This window comes from Erpetoichthys calabaricus, chromosome 6, assembly GCF_900747795.2.
Source record: "Erpetoichthys calabaricus chromosome 6, fErpCal1.3, whole genome shotgun sequence".
NCBI lineage: Eukaryota > Metazoa > Chordata > Cladistia > Polypteriformes > Polypteridae > Erpetoichthys > Erpetoichthys calabaricus.
The window spans coordinates 23,508,012-23,529,675 of NC_041399.2; the positions used below are offsets into that span (position 1 = coordinate 23,508,012).

The following is a 21,664-nucleotide window of genomic DNA, read 5'->3' on the forward strand; positions in this document are numbered from 1 at the left end:
CCCTTCTGACATTCACACGCAAGTCCAAAGTACCAGCCCAAGTGTTGGCAGCAGGTGAATGAATAGCAGAACTGGAGGCTGACCCCAAACAGTGAAAGTCTTAACTGTAAAATGTTCAACAGTCAGTCTGCGCCATGATAAAGAAAAATAAGGTCTTTGTGAGCTCACCCAAGTCCACTGGAACTCCAAATTCATAATTCAGGAGTGAATCGCCGACTTCCACCTAACAGTCAGGTCTTTAGGAGCTACAGAACCTCTTCTCATGGCCCAGGCAGATGCTGATCTGTTTAGTCAGATTTTTCTGTCTTCCTGATGGCTGTCCTTGCTTTCTTTTTAAAAGCAGTGAGGTTTATGCAAATTTCCCCCAAAAAAGTAAAGGACACCGGATATCCCACCTACCGGGGCGCCACTGCCAATCACAGTCTGTATGTACTATCCACACAAGCCCAGAATAATACATTACATCTATTTATGTGGCAGCACTACACAGCCAAAGCTTAGACTTAAACCCCAAAGGGCAGCAATGGAGAGACCGAAAGATGGCAGCTTAGAGAAACTTCCCAACCAGTCTAACAGGGCTTGGGAGGATCTGCCAGGAAGAACGTGATAAATTGCTTAAATTCCAAGTGTGATAAGCTTGCAGAGACTTACCCATGGAGACGCAAAGCTGTAACTGCTGCCAGAGGAGCTTACACAAAGTACTGCATTAAGGGTCTAAATACTTATATAAATGGGAGATTTAAGAATTTTGATTTTTTCTAAATTTGCAGACTTTTCGGGAAAACATGTTTTCGCTTTTTCATTATGGGTTATTGAGTGTAGATTGATAGCCAAAAATAGCAAATTTATCCATTAAAAGTAAATCTACAACCCAATAAAGTGTACAGAATGTGTAGGGGTCTAAATACTTTTGGAATCCACTGTATATAAAACTGTCATCCATATTGGGGTATCTTTTATTTGCACCAACAGCTTAAAATATTGTGAAGAGCTGATGATTTTCCTTTTTGCACATATGATAACTCCATTTGAGGTCTTGACAAACTGCAGATTAACTAGTGCTGTTCAAAAACAAAGGAACATAACACTGAATATTACTCACCGTCACACTGAGCATTTTAATAAAACATTGATGTAGGTTTTGCTCAGGGTCATCCACAATAGCCAATCCTGCACAGGATTCAGTGTTTCCCAAGGTAAAAGTTCATGATCAAATCATTCCCTCTGGTATCCTTACTCATGTGTGCTCCTTGAATCTCCCTGAACATTGAACTGTCAGTGTGTCTGACAATTGCCTTTATCTGTTATTGAAACTGTCAGCTGTTTCAGGTTCACTTTACCATTTATTGAAAGCTGCTTTTCCTACTTTTGATGAATAACTCTCAGAGTTTGTTGTCAAAGCAGACTCAGGGAGTTCTGGAAGCTTACAATTTGCATACAGTATGTAAGGCATAGAGATGAAGGGATGGTCACCATTACTGACTGTGAATACATATTATGTCTGCAACAGAGAGTAGTTTTGGATTTCAGCTTGTGTTTAAAATATAGTGTGCTAAGCGACCAGGGCCATCAAAGCTATGACTTTACTTATTATAACAGCAACAATAACGACTAATTATTTTATATGTTGCACTCTTCACTGAGTGGAGGGGGTATAGCTCTGTGAACAATTCTCAGTTAAAATACAAGTTTAGATTGTACTAATTACATAATATAGAACTGGTACACATAAAAAAAGCATGGTGTTTTAAAAAATACTGTGAAAAAGGATTAAACATAAATGGATGCCAACAATATCTCTCCATTAATAAATTGATGAATTATGGCCAGTTGATAATGGAGGAGATTAAAATTGTACAAGAGAAAACAAAAACAAAGTCGCAGTCCTAGAGACCTCGGCCAACTGGCCACCTACCCCATTCTGGGTTTTCTATAGTGGAGTCTGTGCTGAGCCCTCCAATCTTGAACATGAGAACAATCTACACAAAAACAGGCCATTCAGCCCAACAAAACTCGCCTCTCCTATCCACTTAATTCTTCCAAAATAACCTTGAGTTTTAAAGGTCCTTAAATTTCTACTGTCTACCACACTACTTGGTAACATATTCCATGTGTCTACGGCTCTCGTTGTGAATAAAAATTCGATTGTGGTGGAATAAGCCTGTGGCTAAAAATCCTCCAAGACAGTACCTCCTGAAGGGGATGGAGGGGGATTTTTCATGATGGCATCCAATTTTGACATCATCCTCTTTTGTACAACAGTTTCCAGTGTGTCCAGGGTTCACTCTGTGATGGAGAACACGTTCCTGATAAGTTTGTTTGGGCATTGTGCTTCTTTTGTGCTCAGGTTGCTTCCTCAGGAGACAGCAATATAGAGCACCACAGTGGCTACTATGGACTAGCAGAGCATTTCCAGCAACTTACTGCACACATCAAAAGACCTGAGTCTCCTTAGGAAGTACAGTCTTGCTCTGACCCTTCTTGTACAGAGCCACTGTGTTGTCAAACCAGTCCAGTTTGTGGTTTATTTGAATCCCTGGGTACTTGTAGCTCTGCACCCCTTCCACATTTTACCCCCCAGAGGTTTCTTGGCATGCTGAAGTCCACCACCAGCTCTTTTGTCTTGCTGATGTTGAGTTTCCGGTTGTTGTCCCTACACCACAATATGAAGTTCTCCACGACTTTCCTGTACTTGGACTCATTTTTATTATTTATGCAGCCTATGATGGACGAGTCATCAGAAAATCTCGAGGCATGACGAAAGGCATCGATGCTATTGTCTGGCTCGCATGTTCCCCAGACCTGAATCCAACTGAGAGAATCTGGGATGTTATGTATCAGTACATCCAACGCCACCAAGTAGCACCACAGACTGTACAGGAGTTCACTGATGCCCTGATCTAGGTCTGGGAGGAGATCCTCCAGGACATCATTCAGCATATCATCACGAGCATGCCCAGACATACAGGCAGATGGGGGCCATCCACACTACTGAGTCACATTATGAGTTGCCATGATGATTTTCATACATGTCGTGATTTTAGTCTTTGACTTTGATTTTCAGTGTGATGTTGAATCCAGCCCTCAATGGATTGGTGACTTTGGTTTCCATTGACCATTGATATCATTTTGTTCTGAACAAATTACACAGTATTACCCAGTAAAGATTTTCCACTTGAATATTTTGTTCATCGAGATCTGATGTCCTTATTTTTTTTAGCATTGTATGTACAGTACATGCAATACCATCTTGGATATTTTCTGTTATTCTGCAACTCAACTGTGCATAACAATTAAATATGAAAACTTCTAAAGGAGTCACTGAATACACTTTAGACACTATATAGAGTACTGTATATTGTAAAGATAAAGGAGAGAAGTGAAAATTAAGAGTTAGGGTACCAATGTGTAAAAAACGGCTACTACCATAAATAAACCAAAAGGGTTTGTAGAGATTAAGTGTCGAGTCTGAGTCAGTCAGAGCTCCATCTTCTCAGTTATGGTTCTGTAAAGAACGTCTGCATCTGGTGGCCTTCAAGACAGGGCTTCCTTTGATGGAATGGACGTTCTCTGGCTAGCGCCCCTCGGAACTGCAGGTGTAAAAGTAGATGATAACAGCAGCTTCCCCTCTTGAATCGGGGTGGCATTGCTCACTTCGTTCGGCACCCTGAAGATGTCACCTTAAGTGTGCATGTGTGACTATATGCATATTTTACTTGTGGTCGGGCGGTGGAAGGACAGACTGGAAACAGTCGGAATGTTGGGACACCAACCAGGTCTTCCCTTTTAATCGTCATGAGATGAAACAAACAAAATAAACAAAAGCAACGAAAATCCCGATCAGGGATTTCTTTCACAGGAATAATCCTTTTGAGAGTCACGTGCTCTGCCGTGCGGCTCATTCTGGTCTCCCTGTAAAAGACGCCTTTCTCTTTGCCGGCCCTTCCTTTATAGCGTTACTTCCGTAAGGGGCAGGGTTAAGTGGCCTTGCCGGGCGGCTTCTCGGAGCTGTAAGGGAAAAATAACAGTGATAAGGTCAGCAGTAGCCTCCGTCTCGTCACGGCGGGCTATTGTGTGCCCTTAGAGGAGCCCTTCGACGCCCATGATTGACATACTGCATATATGTACAGTACATACAATACATACAGAAGTTAACATTGAAAAAGTAAATGAACATTAGAAGCAGCTCTTCAGCTAATGAGCTGAAATTGAAATAAGCACAGGCAATATTGAAGTGACACATGGGGGCTAGAAGGGGACAAATTTTGAACTTCATAAGGTGACTGGGCCACTAATTAAAACTTGTTCCACAAAGCTGTGTGGCAGCAGTGCCACCAAGTGCGCCTCTGCCACCCCTTTCAGTATGTGTATGAAATATTAAATTCACAGAATGGAAACCTTATAGTTAATGTTTTTTTCCATTACTTTGACTCAAGTTTATCTAGTCATACTGGTCTAAAGTAAATATCAAGACACACGCTTTCTTTTCTTCAGTGGTATTTATGTCTCTGTAATTGAGCGGCAGTGTATTGTTGATTATGTAAAGCATAAAACATTCTCTACTTTATTTTGTGTTGATCTATGTTACCTAACTATTATTAAAAAGAAAAAAAAAATTTTTGTTTAAATTTAATAATCTGCAAGTAAAAATCGGAAATTTGTTAGGATGAAAAGCAAAAGAACTTCATTTATTTACTTGCTGCAGAAGTCTCCAGAGGACTCCAACATTTTCACATAGGGTTAGTACAGAACTTTAAAAATTTTGCAAGATTATTATAACATAAATTTTCTTTGGAAAAGAAGGCATATGTTAAATAAATATCCTCTAAATATAACCATGTTTTAATCTTGTCCTCCTGTTCCTTGCTTTTTCCTCAGTTGATGGCGATTGGTCGTGCTGGTCTACTTGGTCTAAGTGCTCCGTGACCTGTGGAGGCGGGCACTATATGCGAACTCGGACCTGCACCAATCCTGCACCAGCCTACGGAGGTGACATCTGCCTGGGGCTGCACACGGAGGAGGCTCTGTGCAACACTCAACCTTGTCCAGGTATTTCATTTCCACTGGTTGAAGGGCTATTTCATTTTGAAAACTGTACTTTACATCTCTATTAATGAAAAAACATTGAGATATTTAAAATAAATGTTGCTTTACAGTCTGTAAGACAATAATTGATCAATTTTGTTAAATGAATCATGCACAAGCAGGATGTACTTTAGATGACTGAATATGGCCAATAATAAATAACAGAAAATGTGTTTCTGACGCAGACAGAATCAGAATCAGAATCAGAATCAGCTTTATTGGCCAAGTATATGTACACATAAAAGGAATTGGACTCCGGTTTTACCTAGTATTGTCCCTGATGCTGTGAGATTGACTTAAGTGTTCATGAGAGTGATGGCCTGAGGAAAGAAACTGTTCACATGTCTGGTAGTTTTGGCGTACAGTGCTCTGTGGCGCCTACCAGAGGGAAGAAGCTGAAAAAGGTTGTAAGCAGGGTGTGATGGGTCTGCAATGATGATTTCTGCCCGTTTCCTGACTCGAGATCTGTATAAGTCTTGAATGGAGGGCAGATCAACACCAATGATTTTTTCTGCAATCCTGACTGTCCGTTGAAGTCTGTTCCTGTCCTGTTTTGTGGCTGAGCCAAACCAGACTGTGATAGATGAACAGAGAACAGACTGGATTACTGCAGAGTAAAATTGGATGAGCAGCTCCTGAGGCAGGTTGAACTTCCTGAGCTGGCGCAGGAAGTACAACCTCTGCTGGGCCTTTTTAACAATTGTGTTTATGTTTAGTTCCCACTTTAGGTCCTGGGAAATTGTGGATCCCAGAAACCTAAAGTTTTCCACAGCAGACACAATGCTGTTGAGTAGTGTGAGAGGGGGCAGCACTGGGGGGCTCCTCCTGAAGTCCACTGTCATCTCCACAGTTTTAAGCTTGTTCAGCTCCAGGTTGTTTTGACCACACCAGAGGGCCAGCTGTTCGACCTCTCGTCTGTATACAGACTCGTCACTGTCCTTGATGAGGCCAATGACTGTCATATCATCTGCGAACTTCAGGATTTTAACAGACGGATCTCTTGAGGTGCAGTCATTTGTGTAGAGGGAAAAGAGCAGAGGAGAGAGGACACATCCCTGGGGGGCGCCAGTGCTGACTGTTCGTGTGCTGGATGTGATTTTTCCCAGTCTCACTTGCTGCTTCCTATCTGTCAGGAAGTTTTTGATCCACCGGGAGATGGGAGCTGGTACAGTGAGCCAAGTGAGTTTGGTGTGGAGGACTTCTGGAATGATAGTATTGAACGCTGAGCTGAAATCCACAAACAGGATCCTAGCATATGTCCCTGGAGAGTCGAGATGTTGCAGGATGTAGTGCAGTCCCATGTTGATTGCATCATCCACTGACCTGTTTGCTCAGTAAGCAAACTGTAGGGGGTCAAGCAGGGGGAAGTGTGATTGCAGAGTCTGTGGAAGACAGTTTATCGGTTGCCTCTCCCAACACTGCAGCGGCTCGCAGCTAAAGCACATCTGAGCGGACTGCAGTCGCGCTATAAGAGCTTGCTGTTGATGGGTGTTGCAAGGAATATTATAAATGCAGGGAACATAATTACTTGGCCATGACCCTGCCTGACTGCTGTGTCTGTATATAGGAGAGTGAAAGATCCCGCTACAATAAATAACCGTGCTGTTCCTGTTTTAACCTGAATAAAGCTGGTTTTGCGAAAGTACTGAGACTCAGCTTCGTGTTTTGTGGTGCAGGACAGAGACTTACGCGTCACAAGTTCTTTATATGTAAGTTAAGTCATACATGCATACATACAATCACTGAACAAATTATTAGGGACACCTGTCCATCTGTAATTATCCAATCAACCAATGATGTGGCAGCAGCACAATGCATAAAATCATGCAGATACAGGTTAGCAACTTCAGTTAACGTTCACATCAAACACGAGAATGGGTAAAAAATTAGATCTCAGTGATTTCAACTGAGGTTTCAATTGTTGGCCCCAGACGGGCTGGTTTTAGTATTTCTATAACTGCTGATCCCCTGGGATTTTCACATAGAACAGTCTGTAGAATTTACTCAGAATGGTGAGAAAAACAAAAAACATCCAGTCAGCAGCAGTTCTGCAAATGAAACATCTTGTTGATGAGAGAGGTCAGTAAGGAAGGCCCAGACTAGTTCGAACTGACAGGCAGGTTACTGTAACTCAGAGACCCACAAAGAACAACCGTGTTGAGCAGAAAAGCATGTCAGAATGCACAACACATCAAACCTTGAAGTAGATGTGCTACAACAGCAAAAGATAGTGCCCTTCCATTCTGGTCAGCTAAGAACAGACAACTGAGGCTGCAGTTTCCACAGGCTCACCAAAACTGGACAGCTGAAGACTGGAAAGACGTTGCCTGGTCTGATGAATTTAGATTTTTTTGGAGGCACATAGATGGTTGGGTTCAAAATTTTTAGTACCAACAGTATTACTCCATACACCCATCCAGCCTTGTGTAAACAGTCCCGACTAGTGGTGGTAGCGTAAAAGTGTGGGGAATGCTGTCTTTGCACGCTTTGGGTCCATTAACCCTTAAACCACCGGAACCAGCTATAATCGGTTCCCAATGCAATTTTCCAGCACACTGGAGCCGAGTATATTCGGCAATGTACATTCGTTGAACGCCGCAACCATCTATAGTCGTTTCCCAGTGCAATTTACTAGCACGCCGGAGCTGAGTAGTCCATGCCGTACATTTGTTAATCAGCCAGCTCATGACCACGCAGCCCCCTGCTGTACTGCAGCATCACTGTCCCTGGGATTCAGCCCCTGCATTAGACTAGCCTGCCAGCATCAGCGTTAGCCTCTGTGTGCTTGCCTGCAGCCAGTTCAAGCACAGTTGGCTCGGTGATTTACTGAATTTCATCCATGGCGTCAGTTGCACCTTGTATATATTGTTTAAGTAGTTTTTTTAATAGTTTTTACACTTCATTGGCAGTGTGTAAAATGATCAGTGTTGCAGTAATTGTGATGCTTTTTGCATGAAAAAAAATATGTGTTCCATTAAAATTTCGCTTTTTCTTGGTGAATTGTGACTTTACTTAAAAAGTGCAGCAAAAAAGTATTGGGCGTCCAGGGGTGCATTAACCCCCAAATATGTGGCAGTTTAAGGGTTAATACCAATCACTCATCGCTTTCATGCCATGGCCTATCTTAGTATCATTGCTGACCATGTGCATTGCTTCATGACCACAATTTAGCCTTCTTCTAATGGTTACCTCCAGCATAATAACGCACAATGTCAAAATGCAAACGTCATCCCAAACTGGTTTCATGAAAATGACAATGAGCTTGGTGTTCTTTAGTGGTCATCCCAGCAGGACTTACTAAAAGCAGGAACCAGCTCAGAACAGGATGCCAGTCCTTCACACGGCACACACATGTACTACAATGGCCCAATTTCTCAGCTGCAAATCTTTGATCATGTAGGTGGAAAACTTGAATACCCAGATGACACGGACAAAGGGAGAATGTGCACACTAGTGCAGGATTCAAACCTGTCATGCAGTGTTGTGATCTTATAAAATAGAGCCCTTTTATAGACTGGGGATACCACAATCAAACTTTATTGAGCTTTTTAAAAATATTTTTAATTTTATTTTTTTCTTACCACTTATGGAGAAGCTGGCTACAGAGAGTCATTGCATATGCAGGCAGCAATATGTGTGTAATAAAACCAGGCCTGTGAGGGCTGCCATTCTACCACAAGAGACTCACACATGCACACTCGCATCTGGCTATAATAGAGAGACAAATCCATTAACAGCATGTCTTTAGACTGTGGGAGCAACTCCACTCACGCATATTGAGAACATGCAAATTATAGGAGACACATGGCAGCTCTCCCCAAGCTCCGTGAAAAAGCAACACCCACTGCATCATTAATTATTGTGCTAGATGACTTTACAGTATAGCAACACAGATGAAGTTACAGGGGCTGCATGGGCAAATTTCAGACATCTTCCTACCTCTGAATTAAACTTGAACATGTGGATGTACAGTAGGCAGAACATTAGCAAAATTATATGTTGCGACGGTAGTTTCAAAACACAAAACTGTCCTTCAAAATATTACCTTTACAAAGAAGAAGAAATACTTATTCATATGGATATGCTGAAATGAGGCTATGAATTCATGACAAAATATAAAGGACACAAGCAATGTTCAGATTTCAAAACAAATCTAATCATTCTTCCTCTTCTGAGTTACTTCCTGATTTTGTCTAATTGGATTAATTGGACTTGAGAATGTTACATGTTCCTGTCTAACCCTCAGGCTGTCTCTCGCTCTGTCTCTGACAGCTCTAGAGAGTGGGGCTACACAGCTACAAGTGGACATTTTTAAAATTACATGAGGACACATATTATTATTAAAATATTAATATCAGCGGTGCTAATTGTATCAACTGTGCCCAGTGGAGAGTGGGTGACCAGCTGGTCTAGGTCATTCTGACTTTTATGATGCAGAAACTGATTACCATCAGACCTAACAATTTGATAGATAGATAGATAGATAGATAGATAGATAGATAGATAGATAGATAGATAGATAGATAGATAGATAGATAGATAGATAGATAGATAGATAGATAGATAGATAGATAGATAGATAGATAGATAGATACTTTATTAATCCCAAGGGGAAATTCACATGCCATGGCCTATCTTAGTATCATTGCTGACCATGTGCATCGCTTCATGGCCACAATTTACCCTTCTTCTAATGGTTACTTCCAGCTTAATAACGCACAATGTCAAAATGCAAACATCATCCCAAAATGGTTTCATGAAAATGACAATGATTTACTTGATTCTGTCTTCTGACCATGGCCTTCCAGAGATTTTTTTTTCTCCTATGGCCCATCGTAGGAGTTTGTTGATTTCCTCTCCTCCATGTCAGCTGGTGAGCTAATCACGCTCAGGAATCACAAACTCCATCTACATCCTAAATCAGCCAAAACCGCTATGGACTGCTTTATTGTTTCTACTCAATGGGTTGCCATGTACATATGCCTAGGTAAAATGTAGATACAGTCATATGAAAAAGTTTGGGAACCCCTCTCAGCCTGCATATTAATTTACTCCACTTTCAACAAAAAAGATAACAGTGGTATGTCTTTCATTTGCTAGGAACATCTGAGTACTGGGGTGTTTTCTGAACTAAGATTTTTAGTAAAGCAGTATTGTGATGTGAAATTTTGCATACAAGTTGATAAATATTTTGTATGTCTTCATTTGTAATTTTGGCAAAGCAATGTAATTTTAGTGTTACATTAGTGAAAAGCATTTATGTTTACAACCCCCCTCCCACCAGGACTGAGTCTCTTTGAATTTTACGACAGAGTTGGGGGGAAGTGCCTGAAACAAGTTTGGTAAATGTTTCTCTGATGTCTCTCATCTCCCACACAAAGCCAGGCTGCCTAACTGGCAAACTTTAGGTCAACAAATGGTTTTGGGCAGGTGTGAAGATGTTTTCCGTTCCCCCATTGCTCTGAAGTATGGCAGTTTGGAACTGGCTTGTATCAGAAGTAGTATGATGTCCTATTGGCTCTAGGGGTTGGACAGAACATCATTAAATTTGCTCACTCCGTCACTCTCTCTATCTTACCAAACTGGATGAATGACCATCTCACAGCATGAACTGAAAAAGACAACACAATGAAGAACACAGCTCGGCAGCCATATTCAGACAGGCAATGTGGCCTGTTCTGAAGAAAGTTGACCATAAACGATGCCTTAACTAGAGACATTTTAAGTAACTAACAAGTCTGTGTGCCGCCTGAATCTACACATCACCATTTATCAGGTTGTATGGTTGCCAATATTCAAATGTACTTTGCATATTATTATTATTTATGAATATTATCAATAATACATTGTTTAAATTGTAACTTAACTCCTGCTTGTCTTTTACTACACCTAATTGTCTGAGGTTATTGATGTAGGAGGGAAGGTGGGGAGAAGTTATATACTATAATACCTTATAAACAGTGGTAAGTCTGTGAGATTTGAGGCATTCTGACAATGGCTACATATTAATAATACAAAAGGGGAAAGCAGAGCAATATATTACTCTACCAAGACAAAACAAGCAGTATTTAGTTGTATGAAATTAAATCAAATGAGAAAAACTGGCTGTGCAAAAATTTGGGTCCCCTTGTAATTGTGCTGATTTGAATGCATGTACTGTAACTGCTCAATGCTGATTACTTGCAACACCAAATTGGTTGGATGAGCTCGTTAAGCCTTGAACTTCATAGACAGGTGTGTCCAATCATGAGATACAAAGGTATTTAAGGCGGTCAATTGCAAGTTGTCCTTCCCTTTGATTCTCTTCTGAAGAGTGACAGCATGGGATCCTCAAAGCAACTCTCAAAAGATCTGAAAACAAAGATTGTTCAGTATCATGGCTTAGGGGAAGGCTAAAAAAAGCTATCTCAGAGGTTTAAACTGTCAGTTTCAACTGGAAGGAATGGAATCAGGAAATGGAAGGCCACAGGCACAGTTGCTGTTAAACTCAGCAGGTCTGGCAGGCCAAGAAAAATACAGGAGCGGCATATGCGCAGGATTGTGAGATTGGTTACAGACAACCCACAGATCATCTCCAAAGACCTGCAAGAACATCTTGCTGCAGATGGTGTATCTGTACATCATTCTACAATTCAGCACAATTTGCCCAAAGAACATCTGTATGGCAGGGTGATGAGAAAGAAGCCCTTTCTGCACTCACGCCACAAACAGAGTTGCTTGTTGTATGCAAATACTCATTTAGACGAGCCAGATTCATTTTGGAACAAAGTGCTTTGGACTGTTGAGACAAAAATTGAGTTATTTGGTCATAACAAAAAGCACTTTGCATAGCGGAAGAAGAACACCGCATTCCAAGAAAAACACCTGCTACCTACTGTCAAATTTGGTGGAGGTTCCATCATGCTGTGGGGCTGTGTGGCTATTTCAGAGACTGTGGTCCTTGTTAAAGTCGAGAGTCAGATGAATTCAACCCAATATCAACAAATTCTTCAGGATAACGTTCAAGCATCAGTCACAAAGTTGAAGTTACGCAGGGGTTGGACATTCCAACAAGACAATAACCCAAAACACAGTTTGAAATCTACAAAGGCATTCATGCAGAGGGAGAAGTACAGTGTTCTGGAATGGCCTTCACAGTCCCCTGACTTGAATATCATAGAAAATCTATGGGATGATTTGAAGCAAGCTGTCCATGCTTGGCAGCCATCAAATTTAACTAAACTGGAGAGATTTTGTATGGAAAAATGGTCAAAAATACCTCCATCCAGAATCCAGACACTCATCAGAGGCTATAGGAGGCGTCTAGAGGCTGTTATATTTATAAAAGGAGGCTCAACTAAGTATTGATGTCATATGTCTGTTGGGGTGCCCAAATTTATGCACCTCTCTAATTTTGTTATGATGCATATTGCATATTTTCTGTTAATCCAATAAACTTAATGTCACTGCTGAAATACTACTGTTTCCATAAGGCATGCCATATATTAAAAGGAAGTTGTTACTTTGAAAGCTCAGCCAATGAGAAACAAAATCCAAAGAATTAAGAGGGGTCCCAAACTTTTTCATATGACTGTATATGTTAATTAGGTCTGGTTGTTCTATTGTCTGTAATTAGAAAACCTTTTTCTGATAAGAGTGAGAATTTGTTTGCACTTTAGTAGTTAAATTTTGCTTAACAATACCTGGTTGATTTTGTATTTAGTATACTTACATTTATTAGAAATTATTAGAGTATTAATTAATGATAATAATCCAAGTAAATGTGGTATATGTTTGTTTTTGTTGATTAATCAGTGGAGAGCACCTTGAGTTGCATGTAAATGTATGATAAGGTGCTATATAAATAAAGTTATCTACTCTCTATATATAAAATCCTAAGCCTAAAAGTGCAACGATTTTGTGCAACAATTTTATGTGCCTTTTTAAGTCACGTTTTTTGTCACGCTTTAAATCAGGCTTATTTTAAAACCAACATATATATGTTTGGTATCATTCTTTTCAGAATGTAGCGAACTTTAATGTGACGTTGTTATAAACATAAAAATATCAAGAACTCACGTCCCGCGAGATGAGACTTTGTGCCAAAAGAGTAGGACAGCTGCTATACAGACTTTTAAATGTTCAAAGCATGCAGATCATGGGGTACAGCAGTAGCAGCAAGCCAGCAGCTGATCGAGCAAAGATCGATCGAATCTCCTAGTTATTATTATTATTGTTGTTGTTGTTGTTGAAGTGATCTGTCAACACCTAATGTCAATGGATTCTTGCTCTTCTGCATCATCCTTTTAGGTAGCTTGCTGCCTTTAGAAGGACGGCTTGAATTTGCTGAACTGGTTGGAATTCATGTGAGACTTTGGCTTGACATCTGTATAGGTTCCCCTGCAGTTGGCACTTGGAACTGCTCATTTAAATGATGAAATGCCAGCTCATACTGTTGTTTACTCATTCCCAGGGTGATGCAATTTGTCAGAGCCATTACATAACCCTTCTTTCAAAATCGCTGTCCCCAGCAACCACTTCCATCTCCTTGCAACGGTGCCCAACTCTTTGAAACAACAGGGTACTCTTTGTTTCTGCTGTCGTTGTGTGGGAGGTGGCAAACACTTTGGCAAGGGTCTTGAATACTTTGTTGTCAGGATGTTAAATGCTGCGCTGGCATGAAAGTGTTTTCTGTGTAGGAAACTGTTCATCACATGTGGATAGGTGAATCCCCTACTTTCGAGGTGCAGATGCTTTAATTCACGTAATTGACGTTAAAAATTACATTCTATTTCCATATCTCAACTTTTAGATAGATAGATAGATAGATAGATAGATAGATAGATAGATAGATAGATAGATAGATAGATAGATAGATAGATAGATAGATAGATAGATAGATAGATAGATACTTTATTAATCCCGATGGGAAATTCACAAATTTAGTCACTCCCTTCATGGCCATTCTGTAACTCCACCATGATCTGCCTCATTCAGACTGTAGGTCTTTTACTCATCCCACTTCTCACACCAATATAGCACAACATTGGTGCTTGCTGGTGCCAGACCAATGGATTTGTACACTTTTGCGTAGCTCTTAAAGGTAGCTTGCGGTCCTAAAAGGACACCTCACAATTTGGAGCTCATATGTGACTTTGGCGGACTTCCTGTTTTTATGGGCACTGCAGCTGGTACTGAACCTGCTTATTTTAATGATGGAATGCCAGCTCATACTTTGGTTATTCATCTCTACGATGATGCAACTTATCAATATCATTACAATTCAAATTGTGTGATCAGTTGCAAAACAATTAGCCATTTTTCTATTTAAATTTAAATCTATTGACACATGCACAGTGTACAGTTGATTCTTACTTGAATATCTTCCTCATGGTAGTGACAATAGAACAATACTAACAAATGCAAAAACAGTAACTAATAAAGAATCATGCAGTCAAAATTAGCAAAGTGAATGAAAAGAAATTTTATTTAAGAAAGCGGTGTAATAAAAAACAATCTGGAGAAAACCTGAAGAAGACAAAACAGTTTTTTCACTTGAAATTAATCAGATGTAATATAGTGGAGAGTAAGAGGTCCTCAGTAAGTGTACAGTGTTTCTTTTTTAAATTAATTTTATTTGAAGAGAATAATATTCCATATGATCAAGTCTGACTTATACAATGAAGAAGATAACATTACATACAATCAAGTCGAACTTAACAAAACAGAGTTCAACCCCCACCCAACTGGTGTGATTGTTTTTGTGGTATTAGATATTATCAACATTGTAGTTAAAGACCTGTCCTGGTCTGGATTTAAAACACAATTAAAGTCTCCAGCCATTACAGTTTTTTGTGTTCATATTGGGATTTGATGGAAATACATTTTGGATGAAATCTCTGTCATCCATATTAGGTGTAGAGATATTTATCACTATCACCTTAATCAAAGTGATGCATAGCCCTTCAAGATTAGATACTACATTTGATACTACAAATGAGATTGTTTTATGTATTAAGATTCCCACACTTCTAGTTTTTGTATAGCTGGAGTGAAAAATTTGGCCAATCCAATCTCTTTGCAATCAAAACTGGTCCTTACTTATTAAAAGAGTCTCCTTTAAAAACACTATTTTGGCATTTAGGCCTGTTAGGTGAGAGAATACTTTTTTTCTCTCTTTAGATCGTTTACTGTTTGGTCAGAGATGCTACTTCTGAACATTTGAGGACATTTTGTAATCTTAAATAAAAGTAGTGCTTTGTTTCGTAAAATAGCTTTAACCTTGATTTCATATTATTGCCAGGTATTATGACTAAGATTCTTATTATTATGTTAGCACTTAAAGTTGTTTGAGTGAAAACATAAGAAGTAAGCTCTCCCTTTCTGTCTCCCTGTAAGCACCCCCCCCCCCCCCCAAAAAAAAAGGTACCTTAATGGCACTATAATGGAGCACACTTTTAAAAATAAAGGTTCCAAAGCTCTTCTTCTGAGCAATACCATAAGGTAATAATGCAAAAAAACACCAAACTATACTAATCCAGCTGCATAAGTTCTGTCAGACTACCAATTAAAAAGTAGAAAAGTCAGTTTTCAAATAAGTATATTTAATTTACACAACCTGTATTACATTTTAATGTTTACAACATTCTAAAATACTTTATATAACATTACAAATAAAACAAAAAGGCTTACAACAATATATTTGACCACACAGCTTCCAGCATTTTAGACATTATAGAAACATATACCAGATCAGGCCGAACACCTGTATTTATAAATGAAAGGGTTTAAAGGGGTGAAGTAGCCATAGTGTCCAGAATCAAAAATTCTAACAATGAATAATCGTTTTGTTGTCCATCAGGCTGTCACGTTTCAGGAATATACCCTTCTTCAAGGCCAGACAATTGGAAACTGGAGATAAACAAAGATCTTAAAACACTATATAATTACAGGCTCTGGAAAGGGTATTAAAGATATGATGGACCTGTGAATGTGGCTCTGGAGGAAAAGGGGTTCTCCCAGTGTTTATACAGTGGGTTCAGAAAGTACTCTGACCCATTCACTTTCTGCAAACTTAATTTTAAATGGTTAAATTTGCCATTTTTACCCATCATTCTACACTCAGTATCACATAATGACAACGTGAAAGCATGTTTTCAGTAAGGTTTGCAAATTTACTAAAAATCAAAAACTGAAATCTTTCATTCCTATAAGTCTTCAGACCATTTGCTGAGCATCCAAATGATGCTCAGGTGCATCATGTTTGCTTTAAATCTCCTTGATATGAGACTAGAATGTGATTGGAGTCCACCTGTGGGAAACTAAACTGTACTGGACATCATTTAGAAAGGCATAGACTTGTGTATATAGTAGAAGGTCCCACAATTCACACTGTAAATTAGGACAAGGACTTTTTGCAGATGTCTGTGATCAAATTATTGTGAGGCACAGAGTAAGAGAAGAGTATAAAACCATTTCTAAAGCTTTCTGTGTTCACAGGAGCATGGTGGCCACAGTAACTGTGAAATGGAAGAAGTTTGGGACCACCAGGAATCTTCCAGAGTTGGTCATCTGGCTGAACTGAGTAACTGTGCAAGAAGGGCCATGGTCAGGAAAGTGATGAAGAACCCAGTGATCATTCTAACAGACCTTCAGAAGTCCTCATTTGAGGAGGGCAAACCTGTAGGAAGGATGACCATCTCAGCAGCACTCCAGCAGTCAGGCATTTATGGTAGAGTAGCAAGACAGACATCAGTCTTGAGTCAAAGGCATAAGACAGCTTTTAACGGATCCTGAGTACATAAAGAAAACGATTCTCTGATCTGATTAGACAAAAATTGAACCCTTTGGTCAGAATTCCAAGCCTTATGTCTGACAAAGACCAGGCGATGCTCATCATCTGCCTAAGTCACTCTTTGGTGAATTTCTGTCATAAGTCCTATTAACTGTTAGATTTTGTAAATCTGGGAATTGTAATTCATTTATATTTTCTTTGGAGCTTTTCTCTGGTTGAAATCAATTTTGTATCCTTGTCCTGTAGCACGTGATCCCAAACAATCCATAGGCTGATGGTACTCAATTATGTTAATATCTTTTGTAAGTTCCTTTGGACAGAAGTGTCTGCTGAGCAAATACATGTAAATGACAGCATAAGGAAAAAGATTCTCGGTTCTAATGAGACAAGAATTGAACTTTTTGGGCAGAACTTTAAGCAATATGTTTGGTAAAAACCAAACACTGCTCTCCTGCCTAATATAATACCTACAGTGAAGCATGGTGGTGGAAGCATCACGCTATGGGACAGAGGGACTGGTCAGAATTTAGTGAAGGGTCAATGCGCCAAACACTGAGAGGTCCTTGTGCAATATCTGCTCCAGTGTGCACATAACCTCAGACTGGAGCAACGGTTCACCTTTCATCATGACAATGACCCACAGCATACAGTGAAGACAATACTGGAGTGGGTTTGAGTGACCCAGCTGAACTCCAGACTTAAAACTCGTAGAACGTGTGTAGAGAGACCTGAAAATGGCAATTTAAAGATATTTCCCATCCATTTTAATGGAGCTTGAGAGGATCAGTCCAAAAAAAATGGGATAAACTGCCTAAATACAAGTGTGCAATGCTTCTAGAAACTTACCTAAGAAGACTCAAAGCTGTAATTGCTGCCAAAGGTGCTTCAACAAAGTACCAAGGATTAAGGGTCTTGATACTTATATGAATGAGAGTTTTCAGTTCTTGATTTTTAATAAATTTGCAAACCTCTCTGAAAATATGTTTTCATTTTGTCATAAAGGGTCATTGAGTGAGCGGCACGGTGGTGCAGTGGGTAGTGCTGCTGCCTCGCAGTTAGGCTTCCCGGGTCCTCCCTGCATTGAGTTTGCATGTTCTCCCCGTGTCTGCGTGGGTTTCCTCTGGGTACTCCGGTTTCCTCCCACAGTCCAAAGACATGCAGGGTAGGTACATTGGTGATCCTAAATTGTCCCTAGTGTGTGCTTGGTGTGTGTGTGTGCGCGCCCTGAGGTGGGCTGGTGCCCTGCCCGGGGTTTGTTTCCTGCCTTGCACCCTGTGTTGGCTGGGATTGGCTCCAGCAGACCACCGTGACCCTGTAGTTAGGATATAGCAGGTTGATAATGGATGGATGGATGGGTCATTGAGTGTAGACTGATAGGCTCAAAACAGGAAAGTTTTCCATTAAAAATAAAACCTACACCACAATATAGTGTGCAGAAAGTGAAGTGGCCTAAATACTTTTTGAATCCTCCCTACATGTCCTATGTGTTTTTATGTTAATGTATACCATTTTGTGTACGTTTGGCCTCTTTGGCTTTATTTTGGGTGAAGCAGGTTGCTAAAATGGTCCTCCAACTGTCACGGTACCCTTTTATTTTTATTTACAGTATCTTTCTGGTCTCCAGCAATAATAATAAAAATAGTAATAATAATAATTGGATTGGTATTGCAAGTAAAGCCCCATGTTGTGTCCTGAAATATTTGTTTCCATGTTTCTAAGTAAACTAGAAAATTGAATTCATTTGAAGAGAAATGATGGATTGATGTGTACCATATAATTTTGGAGGCTTTGAATTGTCAGACATGGTCCAGGATTTAAAATGCTCTGATTTAGCTGCCCCCTTGCACAGCTCTCTCCGCTATTTACTTTCCTTTGAAAAGAAAAAAAAGAGCTAATTAAGAGCACAGTGTGCTCGGGTGGACATGCTGTCATTTTCGTAGGACTGTTTGGGAAATCAAGGGAGGTTATCTGTTGGAAGAAAGGCCAGTGGACCCATGAGGAGCTATAAAGGTGTCTTTGTAAAATTAACAACTACCTTGCTTATCCTTTTGAGACTTATGTTCCTTATGTTATTGCTTGCAGCTATCTTTGTATAGAAGGAAAAAAGAAATACAATATTTTCAGGAATGAGAAAATTACAGCTCGGGTAATTTTGCAAAAAGTTGTCAAGTTGCTTTCAACCGTCTGCACACCTTGTGCAGTGAGGCATTGCCACTTGAAAAACACACACAAGTTTGTGGGGGGAAACAGGTGGAACAATTTATGATCAGGCCATCTTTAAAAAAGCCTTCATTCAAAGCTTAGGTGACAGCAAGCAGTAAGCCAAACTTATTCTGTGCATTTCATATTTAATACTTGAATGTCACTACAAGCTAGGCAGAGGTCTGATAGCATACTAGAGGTAGCTCCTGTATGTCCTGTGTCAGCAATGCTAGACACCTTGGATTAAGCTGCTCGTCTGTCCCAAATACAATACAAGTTATTTTTGTATAGCCCAAAATCACACAAGAAGTGCCACAATGGGCTTTAATAGGCCCTGCCTTTTGACAGTACCCCCAGCCTTGACTCTCTAAGAAGACAAGGAAAAACTCCCAAACAAAAACTTGGAAGAAACCTTGAGAAAGGCAGTTCAAAGAGAGACCCTTCTCCAGGTAGGTTGGGTGTGCAGTGGGTGTCAAAAAGTACAATACAATACACAGAACTGAACACAAGTAATCCTCAGTACAATATAATAGTGCAATAGAAATATTACACGTACAGAGCAGAATGCAAGCAAAGCATCAGCAGACCGGTGAGACAAATGTCTGCTCAAGATCTGGTCACCCTCAGGTGTCCATGCCATAGCAGGACTGACATATCACATGAGAAATCATTTTTAGACTTTCAACCCATACATCTACAGTCCAAATCAGTGACAGGACAGTGATGTCACAGGCTCCGTGCTGGTACGTGATAACCCTTTGTATAGCACCAGCTATGTCAGGCAGGATGCTATTGGTAGTCAAGAAAAAGGATGAGCACAACTGTCTTGGAAAATAAGCATGCAGTCAATATATTTAACAAGCCTAACAATTTTAAGTCATTTATACTCTGATATGGTTTAATGACCAGATCAGCAACTGCAGTAGGCACGTCTGACATACCCTACGAGTAGAAGTCTCTTACTGTTATGTGTAATCTGCTTAAATCTTAATTTGCTTAAATTTAAAAGTTTCATCTTCTTCAGTCTCTCTTTATAGCTTAACCTTTTAGTTCCTGAATCCAGCCTAGTTTCTATCGTCTGGACTTTCCCTATCAATACTATGAGCTCTTTGTAATATGGAGACCAAAAATGAGCCCAGTACTCCAGGTGAGGTGCTCACAAATGCTTTATACAGGCTAAGCATAACCTCTCTTGGCTTGTACTCCACGTATCACGATACATAACCTAACATCCTACTCTGCAGTCCTGGAAGCAGCATAGTCCCTCTTCTCTGGACATTTGATGTCTTCTTTTGTAGACAGTATTCCAGGGGCTGCCTCACCAGTGTGTTATAAAGCATAAGTATAACCTCCTTAGAGTTTTACTCTTCACATCTTGCTATATAAACTAATACTCTGTTAGCCTTCTTAATGGTTTCTGTGTACTGTCTTGAATTCGATAGTGACAAATCCACTACTCCCAGATCCTTCTCATAAGATGTATTTTTCAAATGTCAAGTTTCCCCCTGTGTATTCAAATCTAACTTTCTAAATTCCATTTTGTAAAGCCATACTTTTATTAAATTTAAATTAAATTTTACCAACCACAAATTAGCAAGAATCTAAATTCTGTCCTGGTCCATTTGTAATGATTCTGGTGATTTTAAATTATCTGTAATTACATCTAGTATGATGTCACCTGCATAGTTTACTGAATTATTATTTATACCATTACAAAGATTCTTTATGTATATTATAAACATCAACGACCCCAGTACTAATCCTGGGAGACACCAATTTTGCCATCTCTTACTTCAGAAAATCTTCCTCATACTATAACCCTCAGAGTATACTACACTAACTCTAATCCTCCCTTATACTGTAACCCTTTCCTTCTTTTATTTTAGCCAATTTTTCACCCATCTACACACTCCAACTTGAAATCCCATTTATCTTAGTATATATACAAGCCCACATTTGGTACCTTATCAAAAAACCTTCTGAAAATCAAAATAAATATCATAATATGGACCTCTCTATTTCTATGCTTTGTTACTTCCTCATAGAATTCCAGTATATTACTGAAACACGACCTCAACATCAACCCATGTGGACTGTTCACTTACACACCTGTTCTTGGTATGATCTTCTCCTTAATACAGTAGAACATCAGTATCCACAGATTCAGTTTCTGAAGTTTCAGCTCTCCACTGTTTACAATATTAACGGAAAGTTCCAGAAATAAAAGATTCATAAGTTTCAAATTGAGTGCCATTCTGTACAAATTTTATCACCACTTTGGATACATGGTGTCATGTACATTACGTACACAGTATGCAGTAAAATCCAAGCATGCACCAGCAGTGTGCAGGGATGTGCCTCTGTGTCTGAATTCATTTTTCCTGCTCTGACACATTAATTTGAGAGAGAGTATAATAATCCATCCATCCATTTTCCAACCCGCTGAATCCGAACACAGGGTCACGGGGGTCTGCTGGAGCCAATCCCAGCCAACACAGGGCACAAGGCAGGAAACAATCCTGGGCAGGGTGCCAACCCACCGCAGGAGTATAATAATGTTCAATGTATTTTATTATTATTTAATATTGACAATGTCTTATTCTG

At 39.7% G+C, this 21,664-nt stretch overlaps 1 protein-coding gene across 3 annotated transcripts in view; it reads left to right on the forward strand.

The window, feature by feature from the left end:
* The window catches only part of sema5a (sema domain, seven thrombospondin repeats (type 1 and type 1-like), transmembrane domain (TM) and short cytoplasmic domain, (semaphorin) 5A), an 857,644-nt gene that overhangs the window by 821,979 nt on the left and 14,001 nt on the right, over window positions 1–21,664 (forward strand). For all 3 annotated transcript variants that reach the window (XR_007935331.1, XR_007935332.1, XM_028803411.2), the window contains exon 18: window positions 4,879–5,049. Coding sequence is in view for 1 of the 3 variants with exons in the window: in XM_028803411.2 (XP_028659244.2) it covers window positions 4,879–5,049 (171 nt within the window). In the remaining 2 variants the exon portion in view is untranslated. The remainder of the gene's footprint in view (window positions 1–4,878; window positions 5,050–21,664) is intronic.